Below are 27,885 nucleotides of genomic sequence, written 5' to 3' on the forward strand. Positions count from 1 at the left end.
CCACTGACCCCCGACTGACCCTGTCGCCGCACTCCTCTCTGCAGCCAAGCGGTGGAGGACCGCGCCCTCGGTCCGGCCCTACAGCTGCATAGAGGGCCTGTCCAGCCTCAGCCTGCCCATCCTGCCTTACCCTAAACCTGCTGCACTAACCGAGCCCCCAGGTAACCCCCACGCACCCCCCCCCCCCCCCCCCACGCACCACTCACTGACCCTCCGCACTATCGATAAATAAATAAATAAAGGACACGCGTCGACCTTGAGAATCTGCGTAGACCAACCCATCCACTTCATGTCGTTAATGGAAGCCGTTCAAACTTTAGCGGACAAACAAACCCAATTCTTACACGTTCAGTGTGTGTTACTATTCATACACATTATTTTTTTGATCTGTACAGCTACCCGTCACGGAACCCACTGTGGGTCGATCGCGATCGAATGCACGACCGCTGCCTCCCCGGGGGGTTTAGATAACGGTTGTCTTTATCAATCGATTTATCAATCGGTTGATAAAGCGCTTTGAGTGTGAGAAAAGCGCTATACAAATCAAATTTATTATTATTATTATTATTCAGACTGTTTAGACTGAGAAAACATCTCTCTTTGAATCATAATTTCACAACTCTTTTTCAATTTACGATTTGAGGAGAGATTCAGAAAGGATATGGGAACACGGTCATAAACTGTGACTACTAATCTCAGAGGCTTTGGTTTTTATTCACTGGCTTACTTGTGTCTCGTTGTTGTTGTTGTTTGTTAGGGACACATCCCAGGATGTAATACGCACATATTACGTTAGTCTCCAACGCCAAGGTGACTTTGAAATTCTGATTTGAATGGCTTTAGACGGGAGCAGGGTGAGCTAAAGCGTAATGGCCATTTCTGTTTTGTTTGATCCAAACGGCCTGAGATGAAGGAGGTCATAGTGCAAGGTGAAGCGTAGAAGTGGATTTTCTTTTTCACTTTGACAAGTGCAACGCTGGCATTGCAGGAGGGATGATGCAATGCTAGGCAGCGCAATGCAATGCTATGCAGTGCAATGCAGTGCAATGCAATGCAATGCAATGCAAAGCAAATCAAAGCCAGTGAACCACTCTGACACATGTATCACATCTATTGCCATTTTCTCATTTAGATCTTCACAAGTATTACTTTACCTTATCTCTGCATATGGATACCGTTCAGCAATGCTACAGAATCCTAATCAATATAGATAATACGAGATCAAGAGGTAAAGAGCACACATACACCAGTCATTTTATACTTTATACTTCTGACAACACTTCATAGGAAAAAGCAACTGCTAGTTTGGTAACTAACTCAGTAATCGTGCGGGCATAAAACCCCTCTAGAACTAAAAGGCCAAGTTGGCAGCCTGTCCTTGACCCGACCAAAGTAATGTTAGTAAGGAGCTTAAACAATTTGGGTCCGTCTGCCAGCACAACAACATGTAACATACACTCCAAACAACCCAGCGGATTATTCCCTTAATCAAGGGGGACGTCATCTCAGGACGTATCTTCCAAAACATTGGAAGTGTTGCTATGGAATATGGAATATGGAGCACGGAAGCCTGTCTCTGCCTAGGGATTAGAGGCTCCCGATTGATTGATTGAGTGATTGTAACCCCCCCGCCTTCTCGTGGTTCTTCCCCGCGCCCAGCCCCTCTGGCCCTGCCCAGTCATCCTGTGTCTCTGCTGGGCCTGCCCGGCCGGCCGCTCCTCTCCACCTTCAGTGACAGGTCTCCGACCTTCCTCTCCAACGCCGCCCTCCACAGTAAGGCTCGCACCCGACGACACCCGCTGACTCTGTGTTTATGCTGCCGCGCGCTCCGTGGGCGCGACGTAAGCAGTCGTCTAACTGATGATGTCATTCATGCGGTCCTTTTCTGCGATTCCTGCGTTCGTAGTCATCCAACTGATAGCTCACTGAATAGCCCCCAAAAAAGAATAGTCATGATAACATTTTAAAATGGTCAGATAAAATATTAGATATAAGACATAAGAATATATAAAACGGCAGCAATCTGGCTGGAGTATCTTTATTAAAATACCTGTTATATTGATCATATTTATATGAGTGTCAGAGTGGTGAGTGTCTTGTGTTTGTCTGTGGTTCTCGTAGACGCGGGGCGCCGGCGCGCGGCCGTCAGCCCCCAGTCTTCCATGGACAGCGAGGTGGGGGCGTCGGAGCTGGAGGAAGACTCCATCTCAATGGGCTACAAACTGCAGGACATGACCGACGTGCAGGTCATGGCTCGGCTTCAGGAGGAGAGTGAGTCTTCCGCGGGCCAGCTGCTCTCTCTCTCTCTCCCCCCTGTGTCCCTCTCTTTTTCCTCTCTTTTCCTCTTTTTCTTATTACCTGCGCAAAATGTCAGCCAGCCAAAAACAAACTAGTCTGACCTTCATCTTTGGCCATTATTATGAATGTTATGAACGTGGGTGATTCGGGCGAAAGGCCTGACGCACCGAGCCTGTCTCGAGTGACTCACGGCTGGCAGGTGCCTTTGAACGGACGGCACAGACGGAGCCTCCGATGCTGGCAGTAGTCAAAACGACACTCGACACTAGGTTAGGTTGTTCATATAGCGAGCCGGCAGATGGGCGTTGAGCAACTCTTCACTCACCAAACGTGTATTTATTTAGGTTTAAAAAGGAACAAAGCCGATAAGAGAGATTTTGTTGGTTATAGAACGTCAAACAAAGCTGTGCTCTGATTGGATGCCCTTCGAGAAGTCGGCGTCAACTGGGTCAAAGTATAAATAGTTCGAACTTTGTGTGCGTCACGCGTCAAGGTGACGGCTGCGGTGCAGCGTCGACTCTAGGCTGGGCTTCAAAGCCCGACTCCATAGGAAAACACTGACGTCCCGCGTCACGCGTGGGACGGCTTTCAACTCGGCTCTGTGATAAACCCCCCCCCCTCCCGCCCCCCTCCCCCCGCCCCCTGCAGGCCTCCGGCAGGACTACGCTTCTACCTCAGCCACCGTCAGCCGCCGCAGCTCCAGCTTCTCCATCAACTCGCTCCGGCGCAGCGAGATGGACCTGGAGGAGGAGGACGAGGAGGAGGATGAGGACGAAGGCTACGACCAGCTGCCCCCTCCGCAGCCGCGGCTCTTCCGCACCGGCTCCATGCAGCGGGGCGGCCTGCCCCACTCCCACACCTTCTCCAGCATCAGGGACTGCAGACGCAGCCCCTCCAGCCCCGCCCCGTTCCCCCTGGGCGGGCTGTCCCAGTACTCCGGGGGGGGGAGCCCCGGCGTGGCGGCGGTGGACACCAGCATGGGCTACAGGAGCATCGCAGCAGGTGAGGGGGGGGGGGGGGGGAAGTGGATATACCTGAGTAATTGTTATTATACACTTGATTTGTTTTGCGCCTTTAAAAACGTTGTTTGGTATGCACGTTAAAAACGAGTCAAAGCTGGGTAGTGTGGGCACGGGAGGAGGGAGGGGAGCGGTGGAATACGGAAAGAAAGCGTTTAATAACTGCTGTTTTCGCCGTCGTCATTGTTCGTATTGGCTGGTTGCTGTGCACATTGATTATGAGGGTTTGGTTTATCAAATGATTAATTGTTCATTTGCTGAAATGTGTTTAATGAGTGTCATGATGATCAATCAGATGAGGGCTGGGATGGGAGCTACAGCCAACGGGAGCAGGCTGCCTCCCACTGGGTCCCGTTAAGCGTCTTACCCATGGCGACCACATGTGGGTCATCGCTCGATGGGACAGCAGCGGGTTTATGGGGGAGCCGCAGGGTTTAGAGACTTTACAGCGAGGCTAAACCATTAGGGTGCAACACAGTTTCACTGCCTGATATATTATCTCCATATAACTCGATGGTTGATGGTAGACAAAGACAAACAATCATTCTTTTTTTACATTCAAGTAAATAAAACCCTTCTGACGTCTGATATGAAAACAATTATGAATTGAGTTGAAATGTATTCTGTTGGTTTAATTAGGTTTTGATCGTTTTTATAACGTCTTTTATATTGATCATTAGCCTTTGCATGCACAACTCACAAACCAAACTGCTGAAGAATTCTGCTTTAATTTGGTTTGCCTGGTTTCAATTAACAAGCGTTAACAATAGACGCTTATATTTTCGTGTTGGATTATCTGTGTTCCCTTTCACTTTAATCCCGTCAAACAAATATTGAACATTGAATATTTAACAGTACTTTTTGCATGTGAGGTCACAACAAAGTTAACGGGTGACACCGTGTTGTTTCAAGAACAAAAACGCTGTGACGCTATGCCGCTGTAGTACCCCTGATCCTGACTCACCTGCACACCGGTACTCCCAGTGTATGCACGTCTTGACTCTCCCACTGTATTGTTTTGACACGGCTATGACTGTAGAGAAGTTACGGAGAAGCATGCCCAACCTGCTAAGATCCCCCAGCATGGCTAGTGTCCCCAGCATTCCGAGCCTGCTGTCCCCCGTCAGCCCCTCACCCGGCCCCTCCTCCCTGCCAATGATGTCCTCCCTCCGGAACAGCCAGAGCTTTGACTCCTCTAACGGCCTTGCACGACTCCAGTCATCCAGTAAGACACACACACACTCTCTCTCTCTCTCTCTCTCTCTCTCTCTCTCTCTGTCTCTCTCTCCTCAAGTCTATGAGTGTTATCGATGCTGTACTGTACGCGGGGTGTTAATAGGGCGTTGAGTGGTATAGGCGTAGCCTCGCACACTCAGATTTTGTTTTTAGCTCGTTAGGACCGGAACGTTTTTTTTGTTGATGATTGGCGTCCTCAGTCGACCTTACACTGAGGCCCATTGGATGAGCTGTGGCCAGTTGGATCCCGGGTGTTTGTATTTCCAAAGTAAACACTGTTGGAGAACGCCACAGTTTTCATTTAAGTTCAAAGTCCCTGCATTGAAATAAAACTAATTCCAAAGCATTATATAAATGAATCCATTGTAGGAAAGTCCAAATGGCACTTTCAGATTTTGTCGTTTATTTACATCACTCACTGGGGTTTGTTGATGGGCTGTGTAGGGCCGCTTCCAGACTAGATCTCGAGACGCTACTGGAGGTGATTTAAACCATAGAGTTACGCTATTGATCCACACTATCAGTTCACACAAGATTTCATCAATCGATTTCCACTGTAAAGACAATCAATCAACAATCAATGGACTAATCCAGAGTGCCGGTAACAGAGGTTTTAGTTATCTCTCTGATTGGATCACATGAGTGCCAGGTGGTGTCACTTGCCACTAAGTGACGTCGTCCCCATGTTTAGTGTGTTTCATTGTGTTCCCTGGTTATTCTTCACACCTAAGGCACGTCTCCTTCACCAAAGGCATGCCAATGTCTCCCAAGAATACATTTCTATAGTCCGTCTGATGTAATCTCTCTCTCTCCTGCTCTCTCCGTCACTCTCTCTCTCTCTCTCTCTCTCTCTCTCTCTCTCTCTCTCTCTCTCTCTCTCCCCCCCCCGCCCTCCCTCTCCCTCTCCCTAGTCCCTTCTCCGGGCCAGCTCACCCAGCGTGTCCAGAGTGTGGGCAACTTTGCCAACATGACCAGGCAGCCGCTGAAAGCCACCGCCTACGTCAGCCCCACCGTCCAGCAGGGGCCCCCGCCCTCCGCCACCCCCAACGCGCCCGGCATGACCTCCTCGGTCAGCCTGCACTCCTTCCCCGGCGGCGGCGGCGGCGGCGGCGGCGGCGGCGGCGGCGGCGGCGGGGGGGCCTTGCCCGTCCAGCACCTCAAACCCAGCAGCACCAGCCCCGTGGCGCTGCCCCTGAAGGCGGCGCCCAACCAGGCGGCCTCCGCCGTGCCCCGCACCTCCCTACCTCGCCCGGCCTCCTTCGTGGGCACCAGCGGGATATTCCGCCCCAGCAAAATCGCTCAGCCCACGCGCAGGTGAGCCCGCCCAGCGTGAATATGCCGCAACAATGTTGTGGTGCGCAAATTAATACAGGTTTTAATTACCCGTGTAAGTGTGAGAAGAACACAGAGGGAATAGGAAACGCGTCTGCAATGACTCGCGGGTGATCGTTTGTTTTTATCCTTTTGTTTAATCGCCTGCCTCGGATCCCCGATTAAACTGTGTGTGAGACGCGTGGGAGCCCAGGGTGTGTGCTGTCTGACCACATGCCTCTTTAAACCCCACAGTTTGCTGGCGCCGCCGAAGAGCATGGCCGCCTTGAGCGCCCTGCGGGACGGAAGCTGGAAGGACGGCTGCTACTGAAGCCGAGCTGCGGAAGACGCGCCACCGCCCCGGTGTAACAGGGTAACGCTGCAAGAGAGCCCCCACCCAAACCCCCCACACCCCCACACCCCAACCCCCCCCCCCCCCCCACCAGCCCCAACTCATCAGCTGGTTACCCTGTCAGATGGGTCCCTTCTTGGGCTTTTACCCGAGAGAGAAAGACTGTTACGATTTGGGAAGCACTGTTGTACCACACGGTATAGTACGGAGAGGAGGAGGGATCCAGCAGGCTGGATCTCGACCTAATAACCCGCTGATACACGGACTGACCTGTTGGGGAACGAGCGTAATGAGCCTGGCAATATGTTGATAATCAGTTGTTTGACATGAAAGTGATCCTCTGTGACGTGGTGTGCATAAAACAATTGTGGATAGTTCATGGTTTCATTGATTTGAAAAGAAGTACAAGGCTTTTGCGTTAATACAAGCTTATAATGATTTTCTATCATATTTTATCATGGGTTAATTCTGTTATTTATGCTTTTGCCATTGAATATAAAGTTATACTAAAATTGAGTTATGAATGATTTGTGCCTGTTACCGTAGTGGAAAATATGTTATATTTATTGTTTTGCAACTTACAGCACTTTTTCAGAAGTATTATTACGTATTATTAACACATCAAATACATTATTTGTTGTTTTTTAAGTAAACAAAGTAACCTAAAATATAACTGCACAGTCACACATTCTTAATCTTCATAACTGTTTACAAGAAAGTTGATGTTTTGATGTTTTTTGATGAACGTTCGCTGCAATGATATTGCACATCCACATTTGATGCTTTTTATGGGGACAATAAATCGAGGAAGATGTTCATTTTTAAATTAATTAAAAGTGCTTTTTAAAAATATTTCCTCAGTCTCTCTCTATGTTCATAATTTTTTATGTGTAATGCATTTTAAATGTTATATGTTACAATGTGGTTGTGAATAAGGTCATTATAACATTGACTTTTCTTTACAGCATGCAGTTATTTTATATGACGCATATTTCCAACAGCGTCCTAACATTAAGTATCAGAGGGTCTGGTAATGATTAGCTCAAAGGCAGACACTTGTCTTCAAAAGGAAACGATGTTGATGACCGAGCTCCAAGGTAACGCCAGGATCACAATCATCACACTCATATGTCCCTCCTCGACAACATCTTGTGATAATATGTAAGTGTGCAATGCTATTTGAGCTTCTAGATCACTAACAAGTAAGCTATAAATGACTTAATGATAATTGTAGTACAGAAGGGGGAAAAGGTATTATCGTCCTTCTCATTATTTCTTTGTGTTGTTGTGCAAAGCAGGGAGCCGAGCTTGCCTTTGGAGAGAATGCCCAATAAACCACAAGAGGTATGCACTTTTTAACATGACAATTTAATATGAATCACTGGAAAATGAAGAGACATTTTCCATAGATCGAATAAGTCAAGATTTAAGATGTTTTCTTGTTTCTAGGATGCAGTAATAAACCTGACCACAGTGCAGGAGATCTCCAGGGAGCTGGGCTTTGAGTGGACCGTCCTGGGTGATGAACTTGGCTTCACCAGAGCTCAGATCAGGCAGTTCCAGTCCAAGTCTGTCGAAAAGAGCGTCCAAGCCAGGAATATGTTGGAATGCTGGTACAGTGTTAGTTTGTGTGTGTCACCTTTTCTATGTGCATTTTTGTTGGTGTTTGTGTGCGTGTCTGTGTGTGACAGTGTATGTGTGTGTGTGTGTGTGTGTGACATTGTCTGTGTGTGTGTGTTTACTTGTCTGTGCATGTGTGTGTGTATGTGTGTGTTTGTGTGTGCTTGTCTGTGCGTGTGTGTGTGTGTGTTTGTCTGCGCGCGTGTGTGTGCATGTCTGTGTTTGTGTGCGTGTGTTTGTGTGTGTGTGTGTGTGTGTGTGTACGTGTACGTGTGAACACTCAAATGCCAGTAGTGCTATGAATGCATGTATTTATATCGAAGTGTAAGGAGAAGTTCAATTTGGAGTTCTGTTTGGATCTTCTGCAACCCCATTATAAGATCTTTTTTGATTCTGTCCTGGGACCGTTCCCCATCGAGGACATTTTTCAAGAACCCGGTCCTCACCGGTGGACCCCTGCAGTCCCTGTCCTGGTGCTGTGGGCCCTCTCCCGGAACCGTTGTCTTGGGAACCAAACCCTAACGCTAAAACCAAAGCTGAAAACTTAACTTTTAAACCAAACCCCGATCGTAAAAAAAACCAAACCCAATTCATATTATGTCAGCATTTTTTCCAAGTCTGAAAATGACGGCGTCCTCATATGCATGTCGTGCACCAACCCCCCAGTTGAGAAACCCTGAGTGAAAGGTTTTACATGATTGATCACCCCATAGAAATGCAACTTACTTATTTGCATACATTTCCCACAAAGAAAAAAAAAATCGATAGAACTTCCGCGTAATTGATCAGCATTCCAGCAGGCAGGTTGTGAGAGTCTTTCTTCGCGTGTTTTCCCCCTTTTCGACCGAAAGGTACGACGAGTCATCACGGGACAAGAGCGACAACAAGACCAAGCTCCTGCGGGACGCTCTGGAGCGCGCCGGGAGGAGGGATCTGGCCGAGAGGCTGCGGTGCCTCCAGTGGGGTCGACAGAGGCTGAGCCGCCTGGTGGAGCTGCCCTCCGCCTTCCCCTACCTCATCACCGTCCAGAAGACCCTCGGCAACAAGGAGGGGCTCCGCCGGATCAACGACCTCAACCAGAGATACACCTGAAGCTGTGGAAAGATGTGTTTTAATGTAAACGATAATGACACACACACACACACACACACACACACACACACACACACACACACACACACAACCACAAAGCACACCGAAAGCATAAACACAATTATACATGTACACACAAATAAAGGTTTCATCAAATGGGTCTAACTGTAGTAGACTTGTTCAATTTCAAATTGTTTTTATGTTCATTAGTACAATTAACTATGGCAGTGGGTAGGTAGGTAGGTAGGTAGGTAGGTAGGTAGGTAGGTGGGTAGGTAGGTAGGTGAAGGCAGGTAGGCAAATAGGTAGGTGAAGAGCTCTGGGTAGGTGGAAAGGACCATTTTGTTCATTGTTTGCAACATGCATTCATATTAATAGAATAGCAAGATATCTTTCTATTAGTCTATACTATATTACCAACGTATTTTTTAATGCATACATATTTTTTTGTTTGCCGGTCCAATGTGAGATTTAATAAAAAAAAAAAAAAAAAAACATGAAAATGGTATAGTAGGCAGTGGGCATCCGTTCTGTGAAAATACACAAACGAAGTCAACCAAACGTGGTGCGCCCCCCATCGCTCCTGACCAATCAGAGACATGTGCGGCCATCACATTAGCAAGATTGTGTGAGGGGAAAGTCGTCTGCTACTGTATTTCAAAAAGCGCTACCACAGCTGCTTTCATTGGGACATCAAATATACTACGAGTATGCCTGGAATATGCCTTCAGAAACATGGGTGAAACTGCTAACGTTTATGTCGACGAACCATATCTACGGAGTAAGCATATTTCGTACACATCACTAGCAATATACGGAAATGCATTGCCGGATTGTAGGCTGTGTACATTCAAGCCAGCGTTAATCTAGCAAGTCGCTGCTAATGTATTATCTGTGATTGTTATCTTGAGACGAATGAGCAACAACAGTGCAGCCTTAGCGCCAGGTTAACCAAGGATACAAAATTGTCCCCTGTGATTATTTTTTTTTTTTTTACCAAGCTATTCTCTCCGCAAAGTAAACAATAGTTGACGACTGCAACGTTTTCTCGATGGCATCGGTACTGAGTTATTTCAGTGGTCCCGAAGAATTGGAAGACGTCGACCATGCCCGAGGCTTGCTCAAAGAACTCAAGTCCCTGTACGACTCCCGACTGCTCGCTGACATCGTTATCGGAGTGCAGGGCGACGGGTCCCTGGACCAGTGCGACCAGCAGTCCGCCAAAGGTGACATTGAAAAACTTTTCCAGTGCAACCGCAACATCCTCGCCGCTGCCAGCCCCTATTTCAAAAGCATGTTCACCGGCGGCTTAAATGAAAGCATGCAGGACAAAGTGGTCATTCGGGGTGTGGACGCCGAATCCATGTCCGTGATAATAGACTACTGTTACACTGGAAAGGTAACAATTACGGAGAGCAACGTCCAAAAGGTTTACGGGGCTGCCAATATGTTACAGCTCGAGTACGTCAGACTCGCCTGTTCCAGCTTCATGACGCGGAGGCTGGACCTCTCGAATTGTGTGGGCATTCTTAACTTTGCTGACACGTTTGGTAATCCCGAATTAAAAGAAAAGGCCCAAACGTTCATAGCAAAAAACTTTAACCATCTTTTTAATGGAAATGAGCTTTGTGACCTGGGCCTGACGCACATACAAGAGGTATTGGGTTTAGACACTCTGGATGTTGACTGTGAAAGAAAGGTGTGCTCCGCAGCGCTTCAGTGGATACAGGCCAACGCACCAGTGGAGACCGAGGACGCATTACAGGTTCTCCGCTGTGTCCGCTGGAACCTGTTTGCCGAGGGGGACAAAGCTTACCTGGAGAGCCTCATGGCCAGCCCTTTGATCGAGAAGTACCTGGCGTACTTTGTCAACCGGTCGTCCGAGGTGGACGCGCCCGCGAAACCGTCGGAGACGCCAAAGCACAGAATAGGCGCGAGCGCAAAAGAAATGATCCTCTTCTTCGGCCTGCCAAACGACAACATAATGTGCTGTGACCCCTACTCGGAGGACCTCTACTTCATGGCCCCGCCGCTGGTGGACCTCAGCAGCCAGGACTACAAGCGCTCCACCATGGAGTCCCTGATCGCCTGCGCCACACCCGAGAACAACCTCTACCTCGCCTCCCACCTGTCCAAACACTTCTGGCTCTACAACCCGCTGCTGAACAACTGGCAGGAGCTGGCCGAGCGGCCCCTGGCCCGCATCCACTCGGGGATGGGCTACCTCAACGGCCACGTGTACATCCTGGGCGGCCGGAGCCCCGTGACGGACGCGCGGCTGAAGGAGGTGGAGTGCTACAGCGTCCAGCGGAACCAGTGGACCTTCGTGGCCCCGCTGCCCCACTCGCTGGGCAAGATGCAGGTGGTGACGCTGCACGAGCACCTGTACGTGGTGAACCGCCGGCGGATGCTCTGCTACGACCCGCGGCGCAACCGCTGGCGCAACTGCGGCTCGCTGCGGCGGGACAAGCTGCACAAGGCGTGCGTCTTCCAGGACCAGATCGTGTGCGTGTGCGACATCCCGGTGGTGAAGGCCTACAGCCCCAGCCGCGGCGAGTGGAAGAGGCTGGGCGACATCCCCATCGACAGCCGCGCGCTCAACTACCAGGTGATCCGGCACGACGGCAAGCTGCTGCTGCTGACGCAGACGCTGCTGCAGCACAACAAGAACCGCATGCTGATCCACGAGTACGAGCCGGCCCGCGACGCCTGGAAGAACGTGATGGCGGTGTACGTGTGCACGCTGGGGCCCGTGTGCGTGGCCACGCGGCTGTACCCGCCCTGCCTGGGCTCGGCGCACAGCGTGTCCATGGAGGAGGAGGACGACAGCGGCTCCAGCGCCGACTGGGACCTGGACGGCCTGACGGACGCCGAGTCCGACTCGGCCAGCTCCAGCTCGTTCTCCGATGAGAACTGGTAGTGATTGTGGTTGTGTGACGTTGCAGGTGTTTTTATTTTTCTTATTGAGTTTTTTTTTTCTTTTTTTTTCCGAGGATAGGGGTGGGGGGGTGGGGGGGGTAACATGTGCGAGGGGGCGTTTGCGATGCCCGATGCTCGGTGTGGTGTTTTTCATTTTAAGCAGGCGTGACAGGTGTGATGTCTTTCTGAGCCAAGAACTTTTGTGGTGTGTCAATAAGCTCTGATGTCCCTCATTGATGAGCATTTTGATTGAAGGATTAAAGAAACGTTATATTTCACTGTCCACATTTAGAACACATGTATTCCTGCTGTTTATTATTATTATTATTATTATTATTATTACTGGTTATTATCTTTTTTTGCCTCCATTTTAAGACAGAATATCATAAACGCTAGATCGGCCACCTCTATTTCAAACCCTTTTCTTACTCTTAGGGCAACGCCAATTTTGTAAAAATGAATGAAAATGAACAGCCAATGCACTGTACTCAGGTTAGGCCTTAGCACAGCCTATATGCCATTACTGAATTTAAATCCCTGAAGAAAATGTGTTTCAATATTGTGGTTTATAGGTTAATGTTAAATTATTTTACTGTTGTGTTATTTCCCTAGTTTAGATTGTTTGTTGGAAATGGGAGAAAAACAGGGTATATGGAATGAAAATACATTGCACTATGATATGTGTATATATTTGATTTGTGTATTCCTTCTAAAGTAATATATGCCTAGTGGACGGTAAAGATAGCATAACATGACTAACTGTATTAAAACAAAAAAAAAGTATAAATGTTTATGCTTAAAGCCTGGTTTGGTATGCCTCCCACTCCAAGTTTAATTATGCGGTTTTTTTTATTTTATTTAAACAGATGGAATAAACATGCTCAAAGGTTTTATATGGGCACTGAAGGAAAAAACAGTTGAATCCTCTTTATTGTGTGTATGGCCGGCCCGGATTGGGTCGTATATTCTCGCGGTGTTTAGAATGTACTACATCTAGGTGGCGAGGATGAGCAATGGCAATTGAAAACAACCCTGTGGAGGTTTTTGATACAGTTTTCAACCGAAATGATACTCAATTGTCATCGCAGCTCGACAATGATAGCCTCGAAGCTCGCATTTTTAAGATAATAGTGATAGGTGACTCTAATGTAGGGAAGACGTGCTTGACTTATAGATTCTGTGGCGGCATTTTTCTCAAAAACCCAGAGGCTACCATCGGTGTTGATTTCAGAGAAAAGACACTCGAGCTCGACGGAGAACGAATCAAGGTAAGGGTTTCAAAGTGTTATACACCTAGATATGTGTTAACAACCCTAGGGATCCTAAAACATTATTAACCCCGAAGCGGTATTTGTGGACCTCCATAATAAGGCGTGCATAGCCCGCCACATACAGTAAAACACTGCTTCTGAAGTACTCGTTTTGTCTACTGTCTGAAAGGAAAAGGTAGTCAAAAAATATAACTAGCTCGCTTGCTTGCAGTACAGTAAGCCACGTCGTTTTTGATTCTCTAGTCTAGATAACGTTAAGATATGTGACCTCCATCATAGCATGCGATGGTACAAATTACATCGCTTCTACTAAGCATTTTCTCGTATTCTACAATGGTATTGCAGATAATGCAGTCCAGACTTAAAGAGCTACATGTAATACATCATACATAATTCAATTTGGTCTTAAAACTGTATGACCAATAATAACATATTATATATGTGTATATATGTGTGTGTATGTATAGGCCTATATATATATATATATATATATATATATATATATATATATATATATGTGTGTGTGTGTTAATATTGGTCGTTAATAGTTTTAAGACCAAATTGTATATATATATATAGCTTATATGTCATGCATATGTGTTGTGTGTGTGTATATAACTTATGTGTTGTTATTTATTATGTGAACTATTTGTATCTAACGCGTGACTTTATAACGACTAACATACATGTTATTCATTTGACCTTTTGTTGACCTCCCACCGTCAGCTGCAGATATGGGACACGGCCGGGCAGGAGCGCTTCAGGAAGAGCATGGTGGAGCACTACTACCGCAACGTCCACGCCGTCGTCTTTGTGTACGACGTGACCAGCCTGGCCTCGTTCCAGAGCCTCCCCGAGTGGATCGGTGAGTGCAGCCGGCACTCGGTGGGCCCCATGGTGCCCCGCATCCTGGTGGGCAACAAGTGCGATCTGCGCGCGCACCGGGAGGTGCCCACGTCCCACGCCCAGCGCATGGCGGACGGCTACGACTTCCCCCTGTTCGAGACGTCCGCCAAGGACCCCGCCGAGAAGGAACACGTGGATTCGATCTTCCTGACGTTGGCCTACAGACTGAAGAACCACAAGCCTCTGAGGCTGAAGCAGCCCAGCGAGAGCAGCTCGAGTCTGCTTTGGTATCAGAGAGAACATCAGGCCACAGGTTGTCAATGCTGAAGTGTGGCCGTGCTGCTGCTGGTGTGTGTGTGTGTGTGTGTGCGTGTGTGCGTGCTTGCGTATGCGTGTATACAGGGTTAGCAATATGAATGTCTTCCGTTGTTGATTTCCAACCGATCTCTCAAACGTCTTCATGTTCTTCATCTTCTGGTTTCTTGCAGGTGGCTGATCAAACAGTGCAATGCATGTCGGGAATACGGTGCTGCCTGTAGTCTAAAGTCTTTACGGTGCTTAGGTCAATTTGAATGGCATTCATTTAAATGGGTGGAATTCCCCCAAGGGGAAATAAAGATGAATTGAATTGAAAGATTGGAAATACCAGCGAGAGTTGCGTGTTCAGCAAGTGAACCACAACCAGGGTTTCCCAGCCAATAGGATCATGTAAAGCTGTGAACAAATGTAAAGACCAGAATAGTGTACAGGTATAGTCTTGTGCTAGTCAGCGAAGTTCATTTGTATAGCAATTTATACAATATCAAACGGTGAGAAGGAGGGCAAATCCATGTGATAAAAGAAAGAAGCCTCCAATATGAACAAGTATGCTGTAGGTTTAAGGTATAACTCAAATAGTAGAAAAATACTACACAAAGAATATAAGAAACATTAAGTAAAATGCAATACGTTTCGCTACATTGATTGCAAAATACAGAAAAAACGTCCTCTTTGTGAACACAATATAAAACAACCACAGCAACGGGTCCCTGGGATTGAGCATGCCTTTCTATTGAATGTGCATGTGCTCTTTGAGATGACATGGGGTTCCTATTAATTACTTGCTACTGTAATTTCCATTGCTGGCAGAATTATGAGCTTGTAGAATAATACAAACTACATTACATTGCATCAGGAAAAGAAGGGACCACTGTGGAACAGAATGTAGTTGTGAATAGTACACACATTTGAACTGTAAATATTATATGCTGACTTTGTGATTAATATACTATGCCTGCTCACGTGTAACACTTTATTGGAGAGAAAGGCCAGTGTTTGACAATGTAGCTTTTATTTTGGAGTTAAATTTTGATCCTATTTGCTTCGTTTTTTTATTTTATTTTTTTATTGTAGTATTCCAAAGTGTGCTAAATTGAAATAAAATGAAACAAATGCATGAGACATGGTTTTGGTTTGCTACCCAGCACACACGTCCTGGGACCGTGAAGATCTCTTCACCCTAAATCAGGTATTCACAATAAAGATCGATGGCGTCATTCACGTTACAAGCATATGTAAACATGTGTGATGTATTGTTTTTTCACAGTCGTGCTATAATGGATATGTTCATGTATTATGTATATAATATAGAATACTATAATGAAGGCATAATGACTAAAATGGAGTGCTATTTATTACATCTGCAGCAGGCCAGAAATAATGTAGAGTGTTGCTTCTGTGAAATACAATACATAACATCATGTGCAGACTTCATGTGTCGCTCGGGGCTAAAAGCTCAACGTGACGCTTTGATCGCTCCACGTTCTCAACGAGGACTTGAACGCAACACTAATGAGGCGTTCAGGGCAGGCTCATTCTCAGTCCGCACGGCGTCTGTCGGCGACCATGGTAACACTGGCTTGTGTTTTGACTTCGACCGATCCAAGAAATTCAAACACGGCGTATTACATTTGGTAACAGTAAGTGTATAATAAAATATATTTAAGACAGATTTATGTCAACCGTAAGTTGTTTTTTTTCTGTCTACGAACAGATGCGTTCGCGTTCAGTAGATTAGTTAACGGTATCCGTCCGTGCATGCGATTGGTCGACTGTTCTGCGGCCCAGCTAGTGGCTAAAGCTAGCCGAAGCTAACAGGGCGGCAGCGGTTCTAACCTAAGGTCTCTTATAGCAGGCCTCTACTACATTTATATCCAACTGCTGAAATGGAAACCCCGCCATAACGCTTTCTGCACATATTTAGTAGAACAATTAAATTGCTATTTTTGTTAGTACAATGACCACGACCTGCATAGGATCAGTGTTATATATCAGTGTTTGTTTCAATGGGGACTGGGTATGAATGAGTGGCCTTGTTGTCAACACGCGTGACGTCGTTTCGAGATTTGAACTTTTGGTAAGAGCGCTAAGTTTTTTTTTCCCTGCAGAGTCGCCGCCGTCCAGTATGAATTTGGCTGAGATATGTGACAACGCAAAGAAGGGGCGAGAGTATGCGCTGCTGGGGAATTATGACTCTTCCATGGTGTACTACGAGGGGGTCATTCAACAGATACACAAGTACTGCCAGGCTCTCCGAGACCCCGCCCTCAAAGTCAAATGGCAACAGGTGCGGCCCTTTCTTGCACATTAACAGACTGTTAAATCCAACGTCATGAGGAGGATATCGTAGAACAGAAATGTATTTAATTACCACATATCTCATATAACTGCCATTGTTTACCATTCCCACACATCTCATCTAAAACTAAAAATAAGTGCAAAGTACACAGCCTAGCCATTGTATTCTCCCACATCAGGTCGAGCCAAACCAGTGTCAACAGTGTTGTGCAAGTTCACACTTCACATGAACAAGTTCAAAGTTCAGTTCATACAAAAGAAAATGAATAAATTCATAGTTCATCAATTCAGTTTTGAACTAGTTCATGTTCAGTTCATTAACAGTTATTTTAGAAACCGAGGAAAAACTGTGGATAACAGTGAATATTTCTGTGCTTTTCTTTTAAAATGGATCCTCTCCATTATCAGCTGCCCATCACTACCATCTAAAATTGTTGTGGATATTATTTGCACACCTTTTTCATTCATCACAGCTAAGGCAGTAACTCTATTTAATAAACATTTATTCTGGACCTAAGGATCAATTCAGAATGTCACAAAATCTGAATTAGTTCAAGTTCTTTAGTTAAAAATATGTTAAGTTCAGTTCAAAGTTCATAGAAAAATGAACTTGTTCATTGCACAACAGTGTCAATACCAATGCAACTGAGTGTCAATACCAATGCAACCTCGTGTTTTGATTTGCACCAGGTGAAGCAGGAGCTGTCAGAAGAGTATGAGCAGGTGAAAGGAATTGTGGGTACGCTTGAGAGCTTCAAGTCAGAAAAGCCTGTGGATTTCTCCGCCGCTCTCCCAGACGAGCGGCCCCAGGACCCAGCCGTCTGGCCCCCTCCCACCCCTGCAGAACACCGGTATGTTCTGTGTCACCTATCCGACGTCAGGGGAGCCAAGAAGTTCAATGTAATTAACAATGTACAAGACCCTTCCTTGTTCCTTCCTTGTTCCTCCTTGCAAATAAGTAGGGTCATTCCTGTCCTGTCTGTGGCGTGCCGACGGCGGTGTGTGTGTGTGTGTGTGTATGTGTGTGTGTGGTTTTCATCTTGTGCGCCTGGGGGACCTGTGTTGGTCTGTGTCGAGATAATTGGCAGGCTGGCCCCGATACTGGCAAAATACTTTGCTTCTCTTCCCTCCCGAGTGCGCCCCCCCCCCCCCCCCCGCCCTAAGGGACTCAAACTCTCTCCCTTCCGCATGCATTAGCGACTGCAGCTTAGCCCCGCAGACTAGGAGTCATCTCTCGATCTGCGATCTCTCTGTCTTGTCGGCTGCTACTTGCGCTCATTACCGTCGTGTCTCGTGTGCAGGAACCCTGCGGCGGTGCGGCGTCCCAGCAGCGGGGTGAAGCCCCGGGGGGCCGCGCCGCCCGCCCGCAGTCAGGCCAACCCCAAGTCGGAGCGGCAGGCCCCCCGGGAGAACCGGAGCCACAGGACCAAGGAGGACAAGGTCGGGACGCTACTGAATCCTAATCTTCTCCCGGAATGTTGTAATGTTTTTTTTTTTTCTTGACCGTGACCAGTTCACATTGATTACATTCCTGTGTACACCGAGCCAGAGTTAACCAAAGAGGCGTACTTTCATCTGTAGTCCCTGGTTGGCTGCTATTTAGCGGATACAATCGTATTACTACAAGGCATTAAGGATACGTGCCATAATGGAAGGATACGGGACGCTCAAAACCTGACACTACCCGCGCTGTATACAAGACGAGGATTTTTAAAGTGCAATAGCTGTGTGTTGTGAGTGTCTTTGTCATCTCACCCACTCATCCCCAGCAGTCAAAGAAAGGGGAAGGTGCAGCAGAAGGGGAGCTGAGGAAGTATGAGGGTGCTGGGCAGGACAGCGACCTGGTGGAAGCGCTAGAGAGGGACATTGTGTCTCGCAACCCCAACATCCACTGGTATGACGACAGATGACACGTGCACGTCGTGAACACACTCGTTTTCCTTGTGGGTCATGCTACCAAGAATACCAGGCTTCCAGGTGTTTAAGTGTGTGTGTGTGTGTGTGTGTGTGTGTGCGTGTGTGTGCGTGTGTGTGTGATATCCCAGGGAGGACATCGCGGACTTGGAGGACGCCAAGAAGCTGCTCAGGGAGGCGGTGGTGTTGCCCATGTGGATGCCTGACTTCTTCAAGGGCATCCGTCGACCCTGGAAGGTAACAAACAGGACGCACTAGCGCACACGCAAAAACATTGTGCGTGCATAGTGTTGTGTGTTTGCGCAACACACCACGCATATCGGTGCGGTAGGTAGGATTTGAGAGTTGTAAAGAGAGATTTTGAAACTTGACCAAACAAACGACCCTCCCTCTCTGTGTTCCCCGCCGCCATTGTGAAGTGTTGCGTTTCACACAGCTGTGATTGATCAGTAACATGGATGGATCACCTGGAACAATGACAGAAAACACTGGTCTAAAATGACCCGGTCGCAATCTAAAATCTCAATTGGCCAATAGCTACGGAAAGGCTGTGCTATTTCTCACAAATTCCACTCAAATCATAGCCCTCAAATCGGACCTACAGCAACGTGTGAAGTCCAAAAGGACAGCCAGAATATTTTGGGTGACTTGGGCCCGGTGACCTGGTTTAGTCTGTCAAGTCTAAATGCGCTCACTTCTCCTCTCACTTCTGCCCAGTATGCTGCAGCGTTCTATGACCCACATTTAATGTGTATTTATGTGTTCAAAGAAAAAAGTAAACCCCCCCCCTTTTGTTTTGATCTATAGTTGTCTATTTGAGACTAGACACACTAGACTGTAGTTTAAACATCTCTCTCTCTCTCTCTCTGTCTGTCTGTCTGTCTGTCTGTCTGTGTGTGTCTCTCTCTCTCTCTCTCTCTCTCTCTCTCTCTCTCTCTCTCTCTCTCTCTCTGTGTGTCCCTTTCTGCCTTTGGTGCTCAACAGGGTGTGCTGATGGTCGGCCCTCCAGGGACGGGTAAGACCATGCTGGCCAAGGCTGTGGCCACAGAGTGCGGGACGACCTTCTTCAATGTGTCCTCCTCCACCCTCACCTCCAAGTACCGGGGCGAGTCAGAGAAGCTGGTCCGTCTGCTGTTTGAGATGGTGAGTCTGTGTGTGTGTGTGTGTGTGTGTGCGTTTATGTCGTTGCTGATATTTGCTTGCAGTTGAGCAGCAATTAAAATTGAGAACCGTAGAATCATACATTCTGACATCCTTTAGGGTAGAACCGTACATTATGACATCCTTAAGGGTAGAACCGTACATTATGACATCCTTTAGGGTAGAACCGTACATTCTGACATCCTTTAGGGTAGAACCGTACATTCTGACAGCCTTTAGGGTAGAACCGTACATTCTGACATCCTTTAGGGTAGAACCGTACATTCTGACATCCTTGGTCTCCCAAGGCTCGCTTCTACGCCCCCACCACCATCTTCATCGACGAGATCGACTCCATCTGCGGCCGGCGGGGGACGTCTGACGAGCACGAGGCCAGCCGCCGGGTCAAGTCGGAGCTCCTGGTGCAGATGGACGGTGAGTGGGAGGCCGTCCTGTACGCCAGTGGTTGGAGCGGCGGTCAATGCGCTCACCCTGTAGCCTCCCATCCCATTAAAACATCTTTCAATAAACGAAAGATTCCCCCGACGCGCCCGTGTTCTGCCAGCGAGGTCACGCACACGCAGACGATGCGATTGATTCCGTTGTTGAATCATTTAAAGACCATGCTGTGTGTTGATGAGACATTTTAAATGGAATATAGATTTCAATTAATTACCGCGATCATTAAGTCTGCAATTAACGCGTGGGAGGACTTCTGTCATCTGTCGAGCCATTTTTTTCAGTCTCCCATTGTCTGTGTTATCGCAAGCGATGTGTCCTTGCGCAGGTTCCTACTCCTCCTGATGTATTTGAGCCGATCAAGCACGTTGTGCTTGTGTGTGTAGTCTGATACACGCACATCTCCGGATGTGTCGTCACAGGCCACACCGCTCGCTAGGCTGTTTGGTCCTCCACGCTGTGTCTTCCCCTCCCTGGATCATCTTTGGTTTAGCCTCCCTGTTTTAAGAAGAAAAAAAAACTAAATGAAAACACAGCTGTCAAGCAAAGCCGAGTAAGTCATGCAGTGGGCGTGTCTGGTTTTTGCGGCGAGCAGGTGTGGGCGGGGCCTCGGAGAACGACGACCCCTCTAAGATGGTGATGGTCCTGGCGGCCACCAACTTCCCCTGGGACATCGACGAGGCCCTGCGCCGGCGGCTGGAGAAGAGGATCTACATCGCCCTGCCCACAGGTGATGCGCGTGCACACACAGCCTGATAACAACCACACCCTTATCTATTGTAGCCACTGCCGTGCCGTCAATGTTGTAAGTTAGGCGAGTTGATCTAAAAGGCGCCTTTAGAACAGTGGTGCTATGCAATGTTAGCCTGGTTCCGCCCGCCTCCGTACTTCCGCTCAATTTTCATTTCACTTCAGTACTTCGGTCTGGGAGTGCTGTATGTTCGAGTGATTTCTTTTCCCTCAAGTTTGTCCCTCCAATCAGCGAACAGGAGGCGCGGCCTGAGAACAGTGACGTACAGGTCGTGCGCGAGTTTCAGTTGTAGTCAAACGAATACCAGGAAGCAGCAGGAAGAAATACGTCACGACCAAACGTTAGCGATTGGTTAAGGCAGATCCGGAGTGGCACTGGGCAGAGCAAATAGGTTTTAAACTTCAACAGCACCCGCCTTCAAGTGAGAAATCGTTTGTCTCTATAGCAGTTCTAGACCTAGCCTGGTGCTACCAGACCATCGTACTTAATTTCATTTGTACAGAAGGTCTGGAACTGCTGTAATTGGCAAACGTTCACTCACTTGGAGGCGGGTGTCTGTTGAAGTTTAAAACTATTGGATCTGCCCAGTGCCACTCTGGATCTGCCATAACCAATCGCAATAGCGTTTGGTCATGACGTATGTCATACGCCGGGACCGGCCGGAAACTACGTTGCGCGCATGTGCAGGCTGTGTACACAAACAAAACAAGATGAAGCGTGAAGATGTCTGTCAACGATAGCTGCAGGTTTTGTTCATCTAATTTTAGAGTTCAAGGAACAATTACAAATTCTACATTAATATTCGATAGTAAGGACAGAGATAATGTTTGCAGTCAACTGTCGAGGCTGGGTCTTGTCATTGACAATACGTCGCTACTTCGACGTCATCGTTCTCAGCCACTTCCTCTGTTCGCTGATTGGTCACACAGAAATTTGTTCGGGCAAAATCCCACTAACAAGCCCCAGCCCCAGACTGAAGGGAAAATGAAATTTGGGCGGAAGTAGGTGGGCGGGCGGAGCCAGGCTATTCTAGACCATCGTTATGAATGAAATGAGTATGAAGGTCTAGTTAGGACTAGGCTAATGCAATGTGCTTTCCAAGACAATATACAAAGAATAAATCTAAACAATTGACATTTAATTTGTTAAATACAATGCAAATGTTGAAATGAATTATGAATGACAAAGGAGAGGACGAATTAATACATATATTACATGCAGTGTATGAATTACATCCTACTCAAACGTGTGTGTGTGTGTGTGTACTGTGTGTGTGTGTGTGTGTGTGTGTGTGTGTGTGTGTGTGTGTGTGTGTGTGTGTGTGTGTGTGTGTGTGTGTGTGTGTGTGTGTGTGTGTGTGTGTGTGTGTGTGTGTGTGTGTGTGTGTGTGTACTGTGTGTGCGTGTGTGTCCGTCCAGCCGTGGGCCGTACAGAGTTGCTGAGGATCAACCTGAGGGAGGTGGACGTGGCCGCTGACGTGGACCTGGCTCTCATCGCGGAGAAGATCCAGGGCTTTTCCGGCGCGGACATCACCAACGTCTGCAGGTGCGCTCGTGTGCTCACGTCAGCGCCGTACATTCCCAGGGCCTCATGCGCAGACAAAATACGGTCCTCCATTCATATAGCGCCGCTTTTATCCAAAGCGCTTCACAGTGTTGACTTGACATTCACCCGTTCACGCACACATTCACACACACACACACACACACACACACACCGACGGCGTGAGTCGACCACGCAGGGCGACCGCCGGCAACAATCAGGAGCAATTAGTGTGAGGGCGTCTCGCTCAGGAACACCACGACGACACTCTAGCTAGGAGGAGCCGGGGAATCGAACCGGCGACCTTGCGGTTACCAGCCAACCCGCTCCTACCGCCTACCTATACCCCGCTCCGCGGCATTAGCTCAAAATCTGTCTCAGGCTTTTTTTTTCCCCACAAACCCGGTCTGTTATCTGTAAGAGCTCCTTCTCTCCCCCGTCCGCCCGCCCCCCCCCAGGGACGCCTCCATGATGGCCATGCGGCGGCGCATCCAGGGCCTGAGTCCCGAGGAGATCCGCGCCCTGTCCAAGGAGGAGCTGCTCATGCCGGTCACCATGGAGGACTTCACGCTCACGCTCACCAAGATCTCCAAGTCGGTGTCCGCCGCCGACCTGGAGAAGTACGAGTCCTGGATGGCCGAGTTCGGCTCCGTGTGAGGAGAGCCCCCCCCCCCGCTGCCGCTGCTCCGGAGAGAAGGGGACCGTCGTTGTTGTTGTTTGTTTGTTTAGACGATGAAGACAGTGTTGTAAAGTGGTTTGAGCTGAACTAAAACAGGAGGTGGGTCGCTGTTGGACTGTTTGGAGGGCGGAGGATGGGATGGTGTGAGCTCAGCATGCGTTAGAAGAACACAGGTACTTTTCATTTTATTTGAAGGACGCGATAACGATTCAAACCGGTGATGCCTCCTTATTGTAGCTATGGCCGGAACCAGGCCTCCGAGAGACGAGGTGTCAATCGTGTCGTTGACAGACTTGGGGGGGGGGGGGGGGTTTCCGGGATGGGGCGGGACCCGGGTAATGACGGCTCTGTTCCCCTCTTCCGCACTCCTCAGACCTTTTTACTTGAACGTGACTTTTGTTTCTTGTCGACATTCCTTTAGTATTGGTTGTTAACGTGGAGACAATGAATGCACAGCACTAATGCACTCCAGTGTTTTTAATATTGCAGACACAGAGCACCTTGAACGTCGTCGATGATGATCATTAGAGTTCTTACTGACTGAGCAGGCCACCCAGAGCATGTGGTGGCGTCCGGGTAGGCAGGCCTGTTGTGTGCAGCGGAACTGCACGCCTCTACTGAGTGAGACTTGAATGCTGTCACATTCACACAGATTGAGTAACTAAAGGTATGGAGACACATGGCTCACAGGCTCATAGAGGTACTTGACTAATACTTTGATTAGGTTACTACCTCTGGGTCACTGAACAAGGTGCCATGACTCATTGAGGTACTAACTAATATATTTTTTGATGCCATGAATGAGTCATGGCACAACGTACGGTGACTCCTAGAGGCATGTTACAGGTATACATACGTATACAGGTGTATTTCATTGTTTGTTAGACCATCATTAGCGCAAACGAGGCAATGGGAGGGTGAGCTTTGGATTCAGTGTCTCAATCACTGTGACAATACACTATCCGCTGTTGACCCTTATGGCGTCACTGCAAAGCCCAACTGAAACGTGACAGATCAGAAAGCCAGGAGTCCGACGAACCGTTGGATTCTTGAGCTCTCTTCAGTCAAGAGGCTTCGCAGGAGGTAAGGACTTGGTGACCAAGTCACTGGAATAAGTTCAAAGAAGATTTAAATGAAGGCCTTATAAAATGTAAGTGTAAAGAACTATGGTAATTCTATCAGTTGAAGTGATAATTTTACGCAGGGACCTCATATTTATTTTTTTCATTTTAATTTGAACATGTAAAACGTAGCTCTGTTTTGTTGTGTGTAATACGATGGTGGTACAATAACAAACTGGAAACTTGGACTGTGATTTGTAGCAGATCTGTCTGAAGTACATTGCAGTTTTTCTTTTTACTTTTAATTCCTTGTTATTGAGTATGATTCCTGACACTTCGTTTGGTAAATGATTGAGCAGTTGACAGAGGTCAACATTAAACATTCTTTACTTTGAACTTTTTTTTATTAATAAAGTTATAAAGTTATGTTCGTTTTTGGACTTTTGAAAAGGTTTTTGGAGTTTTTAAAGGTCTCGGCTCATTACTATTAGGCCTTGTGTACTAACTGCTGGTGGCTGCAGGTAGTAGTAGGGCAGTGTGTGGGGAAGGCATTGGCACATTTTTTAAATAATTAGGCCAGTATGGAGTGATGATCATATTACCAACAACAGAAATAATATCATACCCACTCTATAACCATGTCCTCCCATCCGTCTTCACTGGTTGGACATTTTTGGACATAGTCACTGTTTAGATACACAAACAACAGACAAAGAATTAAATGGACTGGAAAATCTGGCTATAGTCCTCCCCTTTAAGCCCTTCTTGGGGCAATGTAGAGAGGATGACGGTGGCTACAGAAATGTGAGTTGACTACTAACAAATGTGCAGTCAATTTCACTGCAATATCCCTCTCCCAAAGTAGCTCTATAGCCTATTCAAACTGGCTATGATTTAGCACTAACTTAGTAAACAAAGCAGACACAACGTTGCCTACAGGTAAGTGTATATTACCATTATTATTAAATGTTGACAATGGTTAAACAGCTTTTTGAAAATAGAACTGGGCCTATAGCCTAATTTACTGTAGCATGTAGGCTAAACTTCATGAGTAATTGCAATGTGTTGAAACGGATAGCCCTACCTATTGCAGAAGTTAAGGAACGACCATGTTTTTAATCAACATTCATGTAAAATCGATTTTATTTAGTGAAGGCATTAGCGCACCCTTTTCATCTCTTCTTCCTTTCCATGTTAAACTGAAATCTGACATTAACAAATGCCCTCATTAAAACCATAATATGCTAACTATAATACAATAATTATAATAATATGCGCACACAAATAACGTTTTTCTCACTCCCATAATAAAAAATGGTTGAAGCCGACGGTGACGCTCCGCTGGTACATCGCACGCGTGGTCGCAACGCAACGACAGTCTGCTCAGAGACGTTTCCGGAGCGAGAATTTCGGCTGTAACGCTACAAATAAAAAAAAAAACCAGGATGGAGACCAAACCAGTAATAACCTGCCTGAAGACCCTCCTCGTCGTCTATTCCTTCGTGTTTTGGGTATGTTCGGCTGTTTCTCATCTCCCGGTTGAATGCGGCTTCATGGTAGCATCGCCACCGTGTTTTTCTATAGGCAGGGAGTCTTGTGTGTTGTGCATGATGAAGTGAACGGGCGCTCACCATCATGGTGGTGGTGGCGGTGGCGAACACGGGAGTCAGGCTGTTTACATCTATTTTTTATTACGTTTTTATTAGGGGCTGATAATTGCTGTCTAGCTTTTATGGTGTATTGACGTCGTGGCGTTTTGATTTCAATGTTGAGTGATGTTGGTGTGGTCCGTTATGGTCCTAATGGAACGGCATCCATGTTATGTTGAGGCTCTTGATATCTCTCAGGCGTCACTGACGCCAGTGCAGAAAATAGTGGATACACACACAACGCCCAAGCGTGAATCTGTGAGCGCTGGTGGTGAACATGGATACGGGAAACTAGTATGGGAACTGGGATAGCACCATTTCGCATCCGATTCCATGAAATATCAAAAAGGCCAGTATTGTGATGCTTAATATTCTCGGGGGCTGTTGCTGTAGATTCTTAAAGGGCCATGTGCACCTGTCAAGCTGCTGCTATTTTGTGAGTCCTATTGTGGTAAGATGAAGATGTGTTGCTGCCTCACAGAGAATACGCCCACAGGATGTTTCCAAAAAACACGGTTTTGTGGTTAGATGCAAATACATATCCCTGTCACACACACACACACACACACACACACACACACACACACACACTGTCTATATATCCATAGTTGTTGTCTTTTATTTATGTAGGCGTATATGTGTATATATATATATTTCAATATCCAAAGGGATCTTAATTTTAAATTGATTGCATGTAAATGATTGAATAGTATGTGACCAATGGACTTCAATGGAACGTGTCAATGTCAAGCTCAACAGGCAACAATATGAATTCCTCGGATGGTACACCATTCCTTCTTCTAAACCAGCCGCAGGCATGTGGGAGTCAAAGCTCTCAAAATGTATATTTAGTTCAGACCGGCCGTCCGCTCTCCGTTCCCCTTCATGCCCACAGCATCCGATTTCAGATGTCCCCTGTGCCCATACCTAGAATAGCAGAACCTGGGTGGTGTTCAGGAGATAAATGTAGGCCGTGTGGGAATATAAAATATGTATTTATACATCTTTGATTTTCCCGCACACTGCTATAGCAGACACCTTCCCTTTCTTAATTGGGGTAGAGGTGACACTTGTATGAACTGGGTGTTATTACCACAGTAGCTGGCAGGGCATTACATTTGTGTGTGCGTGTGTGCGTGTGTGTGTGTGCATGTGTGCGTGTGCGTGCGCGTGTGTGTGTGTGTGTGTGTGTGTGATATGAGGGTGCAAGCTGTTTGGAATTCAATGACAGACAAGTCGTCTAGACAACCAGTCCCTGATTTCCCTGTTGGCTTTGAGTAAAGACACAAGCTGATCCGTGTTTATTATTCAGTGGTGGCCATTTGCTATTGATATTTAATGAAGACAGAATTATTATAAAGAATAATCATCTTGACAGCTGCTGTGTATTTGTTTACAGCTTTATATAACTTTGTTTACTTAAGATTTCTGTAACAGCAGGGACAAAATATAATTATCTTTGCCTCTTTCGAACATGGCCAAAGTCATTTTTTCAATGCCATGGAACAAAAAAAAAAAAAGTATTCTTCCATCGTTGTAAATAATATCCTTACCAGGAACACCAGGGAGAGAGCCGCCTAATCAAAACACAACAGAGTGATATCAAATCATTGAAAACTTTATTAATAGCACGGGAGATAATTATCACCCATTCGTCGGGACAGTGTCAGGAGGTGTGATGATCATCGTGCCATTTTGTGAGCGGACTCGTCCTCTCTCTGGTCTCATAAAATGGCAGCGGAAGCGGTGATTCATACCGCTCATACCGCTCCCAACCGCGAGGTTGTGGATGGGTTGCCCCCCCCCCCCCCCTCCCTCGCCCCCCCCTCCCTCGCCCCGCTCCCCCCCCCCCCCCCCCCCCAGCAGGAAGCCAGCCGGTCGTCGGCATCTGTTGCTCACCTCGTTCCCAGTAAGACATCCAGAGCCCAGGGAGCAGCCAACCAGCGGCACCACAACCACAACTGCTCCTTTATCCACGGCCCTCATTTGAAATGCTAAGAGAGGCAACGAGGGACGCGCCTGTCAAAGAGCCTCTTTGATTTGTCCCCCCGTCTTCGCCGCGTGTGTGCGTGCGTGTGTGCGCGTGTGTGCGCGTGTGTGTGTGTGTGCG

The 27,885-nt window shown here is 47.3% G+C and overlaps 5 protein-coding genes across 6 annotated transcripts in view; all 5 read left to right on the top strand.

The window, feature by feature from the left end:
• slain1a (SLAIN motif family, member 1a) overlaps window positions 1–6,257 on the top strand; it is a gene marked incomplete at its 5' end in the record, with an annotated part of 11,377 nt that extends 5,120 nt beyond the window's left edge. Inside the window, 7 exons of the mRNA XM_084478888.1 lie at window positions 45–161; window positions 1,660–1,773; window positions 2,122–2,271; window positions 2,947–3,300; window positions 4,357–4,542; window positions 5,465–5,867; window positions 6,120–6,257. Coding sequence (XP_084335014.1) covers window positions 45–161; window positions 1,660–1,773; window positions 2,122–2,271; window positions 2,947–3,300; window positions 4,357–4,542; window positions 5,465–5,867; window positions 6,120–6,195 — 1,400 coding nt within the window. The 3' untranslated portion in view covers window positions 6,196–6,257. The remainder of the gene's footprint in view (window positions 1–44; window positions 162–1,659; window positions 1,774–2,121; window positions 2,272–2,946; window positions 3,301–4,356; window positions 4,543–5,464; window positions 5,868–6,119) is intronic.
• A 1,282-nt stretch (window positions 6,258–7,539) lies between these two features.
• Window positions 7,540–8,928, top strand: LOC311358605 (uncharacterized protein; the record flags this gene model as incomplete). The annotated part of the gene is made up of 3 exons (XM_084478695.1): window positions 7,540–7,560; window positions 7,666–7,848; window positions 8,713–8,928. The coding sequence occupies 3 exons, from the start codon at window positions 7,540–7,542 to the stop codon at window positions 8,926–8,928; spliced, it is 420 nt and encodes a 139-aa protein (XP_084334821.1).
• Window positions 8,929–9,648: 720 nt separating this feature from the next.
• Window positions 9,649–11,874, top strand: kbtbd7 (kelch repeat and BTB (POZ) domain containing 7). Its single transcript, XM_084478992.1, has one exon. It carries the CDS (start codon window positions 9,980–9,982, stop codon window positions 11,846–11,848), a length of 1,869 nt encoding a protein of 622 aa, XP_084335118.1. The 5' UTR covers window positions 9,649–9,979; the 3' UTR covers window positions 11,849–11,874.
• A 986-nt stretch (window positions 11,875–12,860) lies between these two features.
• LOC311358197 (ras-related protein Rab-33B) lies at window positions 12,861–15,404 on the top strand (the record flags this gene model as incomplete). Its single annotated transcript, XM_084478210.1, has 2 exons — window positions 12,861–13,115; window positions 13,845–15,404. 2 exons carry the CDS (start codon window positions 12,861–12,863, stop codon window positions 14,289–14,291), a joined length of 702 nt encoding a protein of 233 aa, XP_084334336.1. The 3' UTR covers window positions 14,292–15,404.
• Window positions 15,405–15,808: 404 nt separating this feature from the next.
• On the top strand, window positions 15,809–23,362 carry katnal1 (katanin p60 subunit A-like 1). Of its 2 annotated transcripts, none has more exons than XM_084478181.1 (11): window positions 15,809–15,922; window positions 16,391–16,569; window positions 17,271–17,431; window positions 17,882–18,020; window positions 18,350–18,474; window positions 18,626–18,731; window positions 19,479–19,637; window positions 19,943–20,069; window positions 20,689–20,823; window positions 22,263–22,389; window positions 22,845–23,362. In XM_084478181.1, exons 2-11 carry the CDS (start codon window positions 16,408–16,410, stop codon window positions 23,041–23,043), a joined length of 1,440 nt encoding a protein of 479 aa, XP_084334307.1. In that variant the 5' UTR covers window positions 15,809–15,922; window positions 16,391–16,407; the 3' UTR covers window positions 23,044–23,362. The 2 variants fall into 2 exon arrangements, with proteins under 2 accessions (XP_084334307.1, XP_084334308.1); XM_084478182.1 differs by having other exon boundaries at window positions 18,353–18,474.
• The last annotated feature ends 4,523 nt before the right edge of the window (window positions 23,363–27,885 follow it).

This window comes from Micromesistius poutassou, assembly GCF_964030765.1.
Source record: "Micromesistius poutassou genome assembly, chromosome: 14".
Lineage (NCBI taxonomy): Eukaryota > Metazoa > Chordata > Actinopteri > Gadiformes > Gadidae > Micromesistius > Micromesistius poutassou.

Excerpts from the sequence above, each read along its gene's own strand:
- kbtbd7 (XM_084478992.1), top strand. The coding sequence starts at position 9,980 with ATGGCATCGGTACTGAGTTATTTCAGTGGTCCCGAAGAATTGGAAGAC.
- katnal1 (XM_084478181.1), top strand. The coding sequence starts at position 16,408 with ATGAATTTGGCTGAGATATGTGACAACGCAAAGAAGGGGCGAGAGTAT. Across the intron at positions 19,638-19,942 it reads TCCGTCTGCTGTTTGAGATG|GCTCGCTTCTACGCCCCCAC; the intron begins GTGAGTCTGTGT and ends TGGTCTCCCAAG. Across the intron at positions 20,824-22,262 it reads CTACATCGCCCTGCCCACAG|CCGTGGGCCGTACAGAGTTG; the intron begins GTGATGCGCGTG and ends GTGTCCGTCCAG.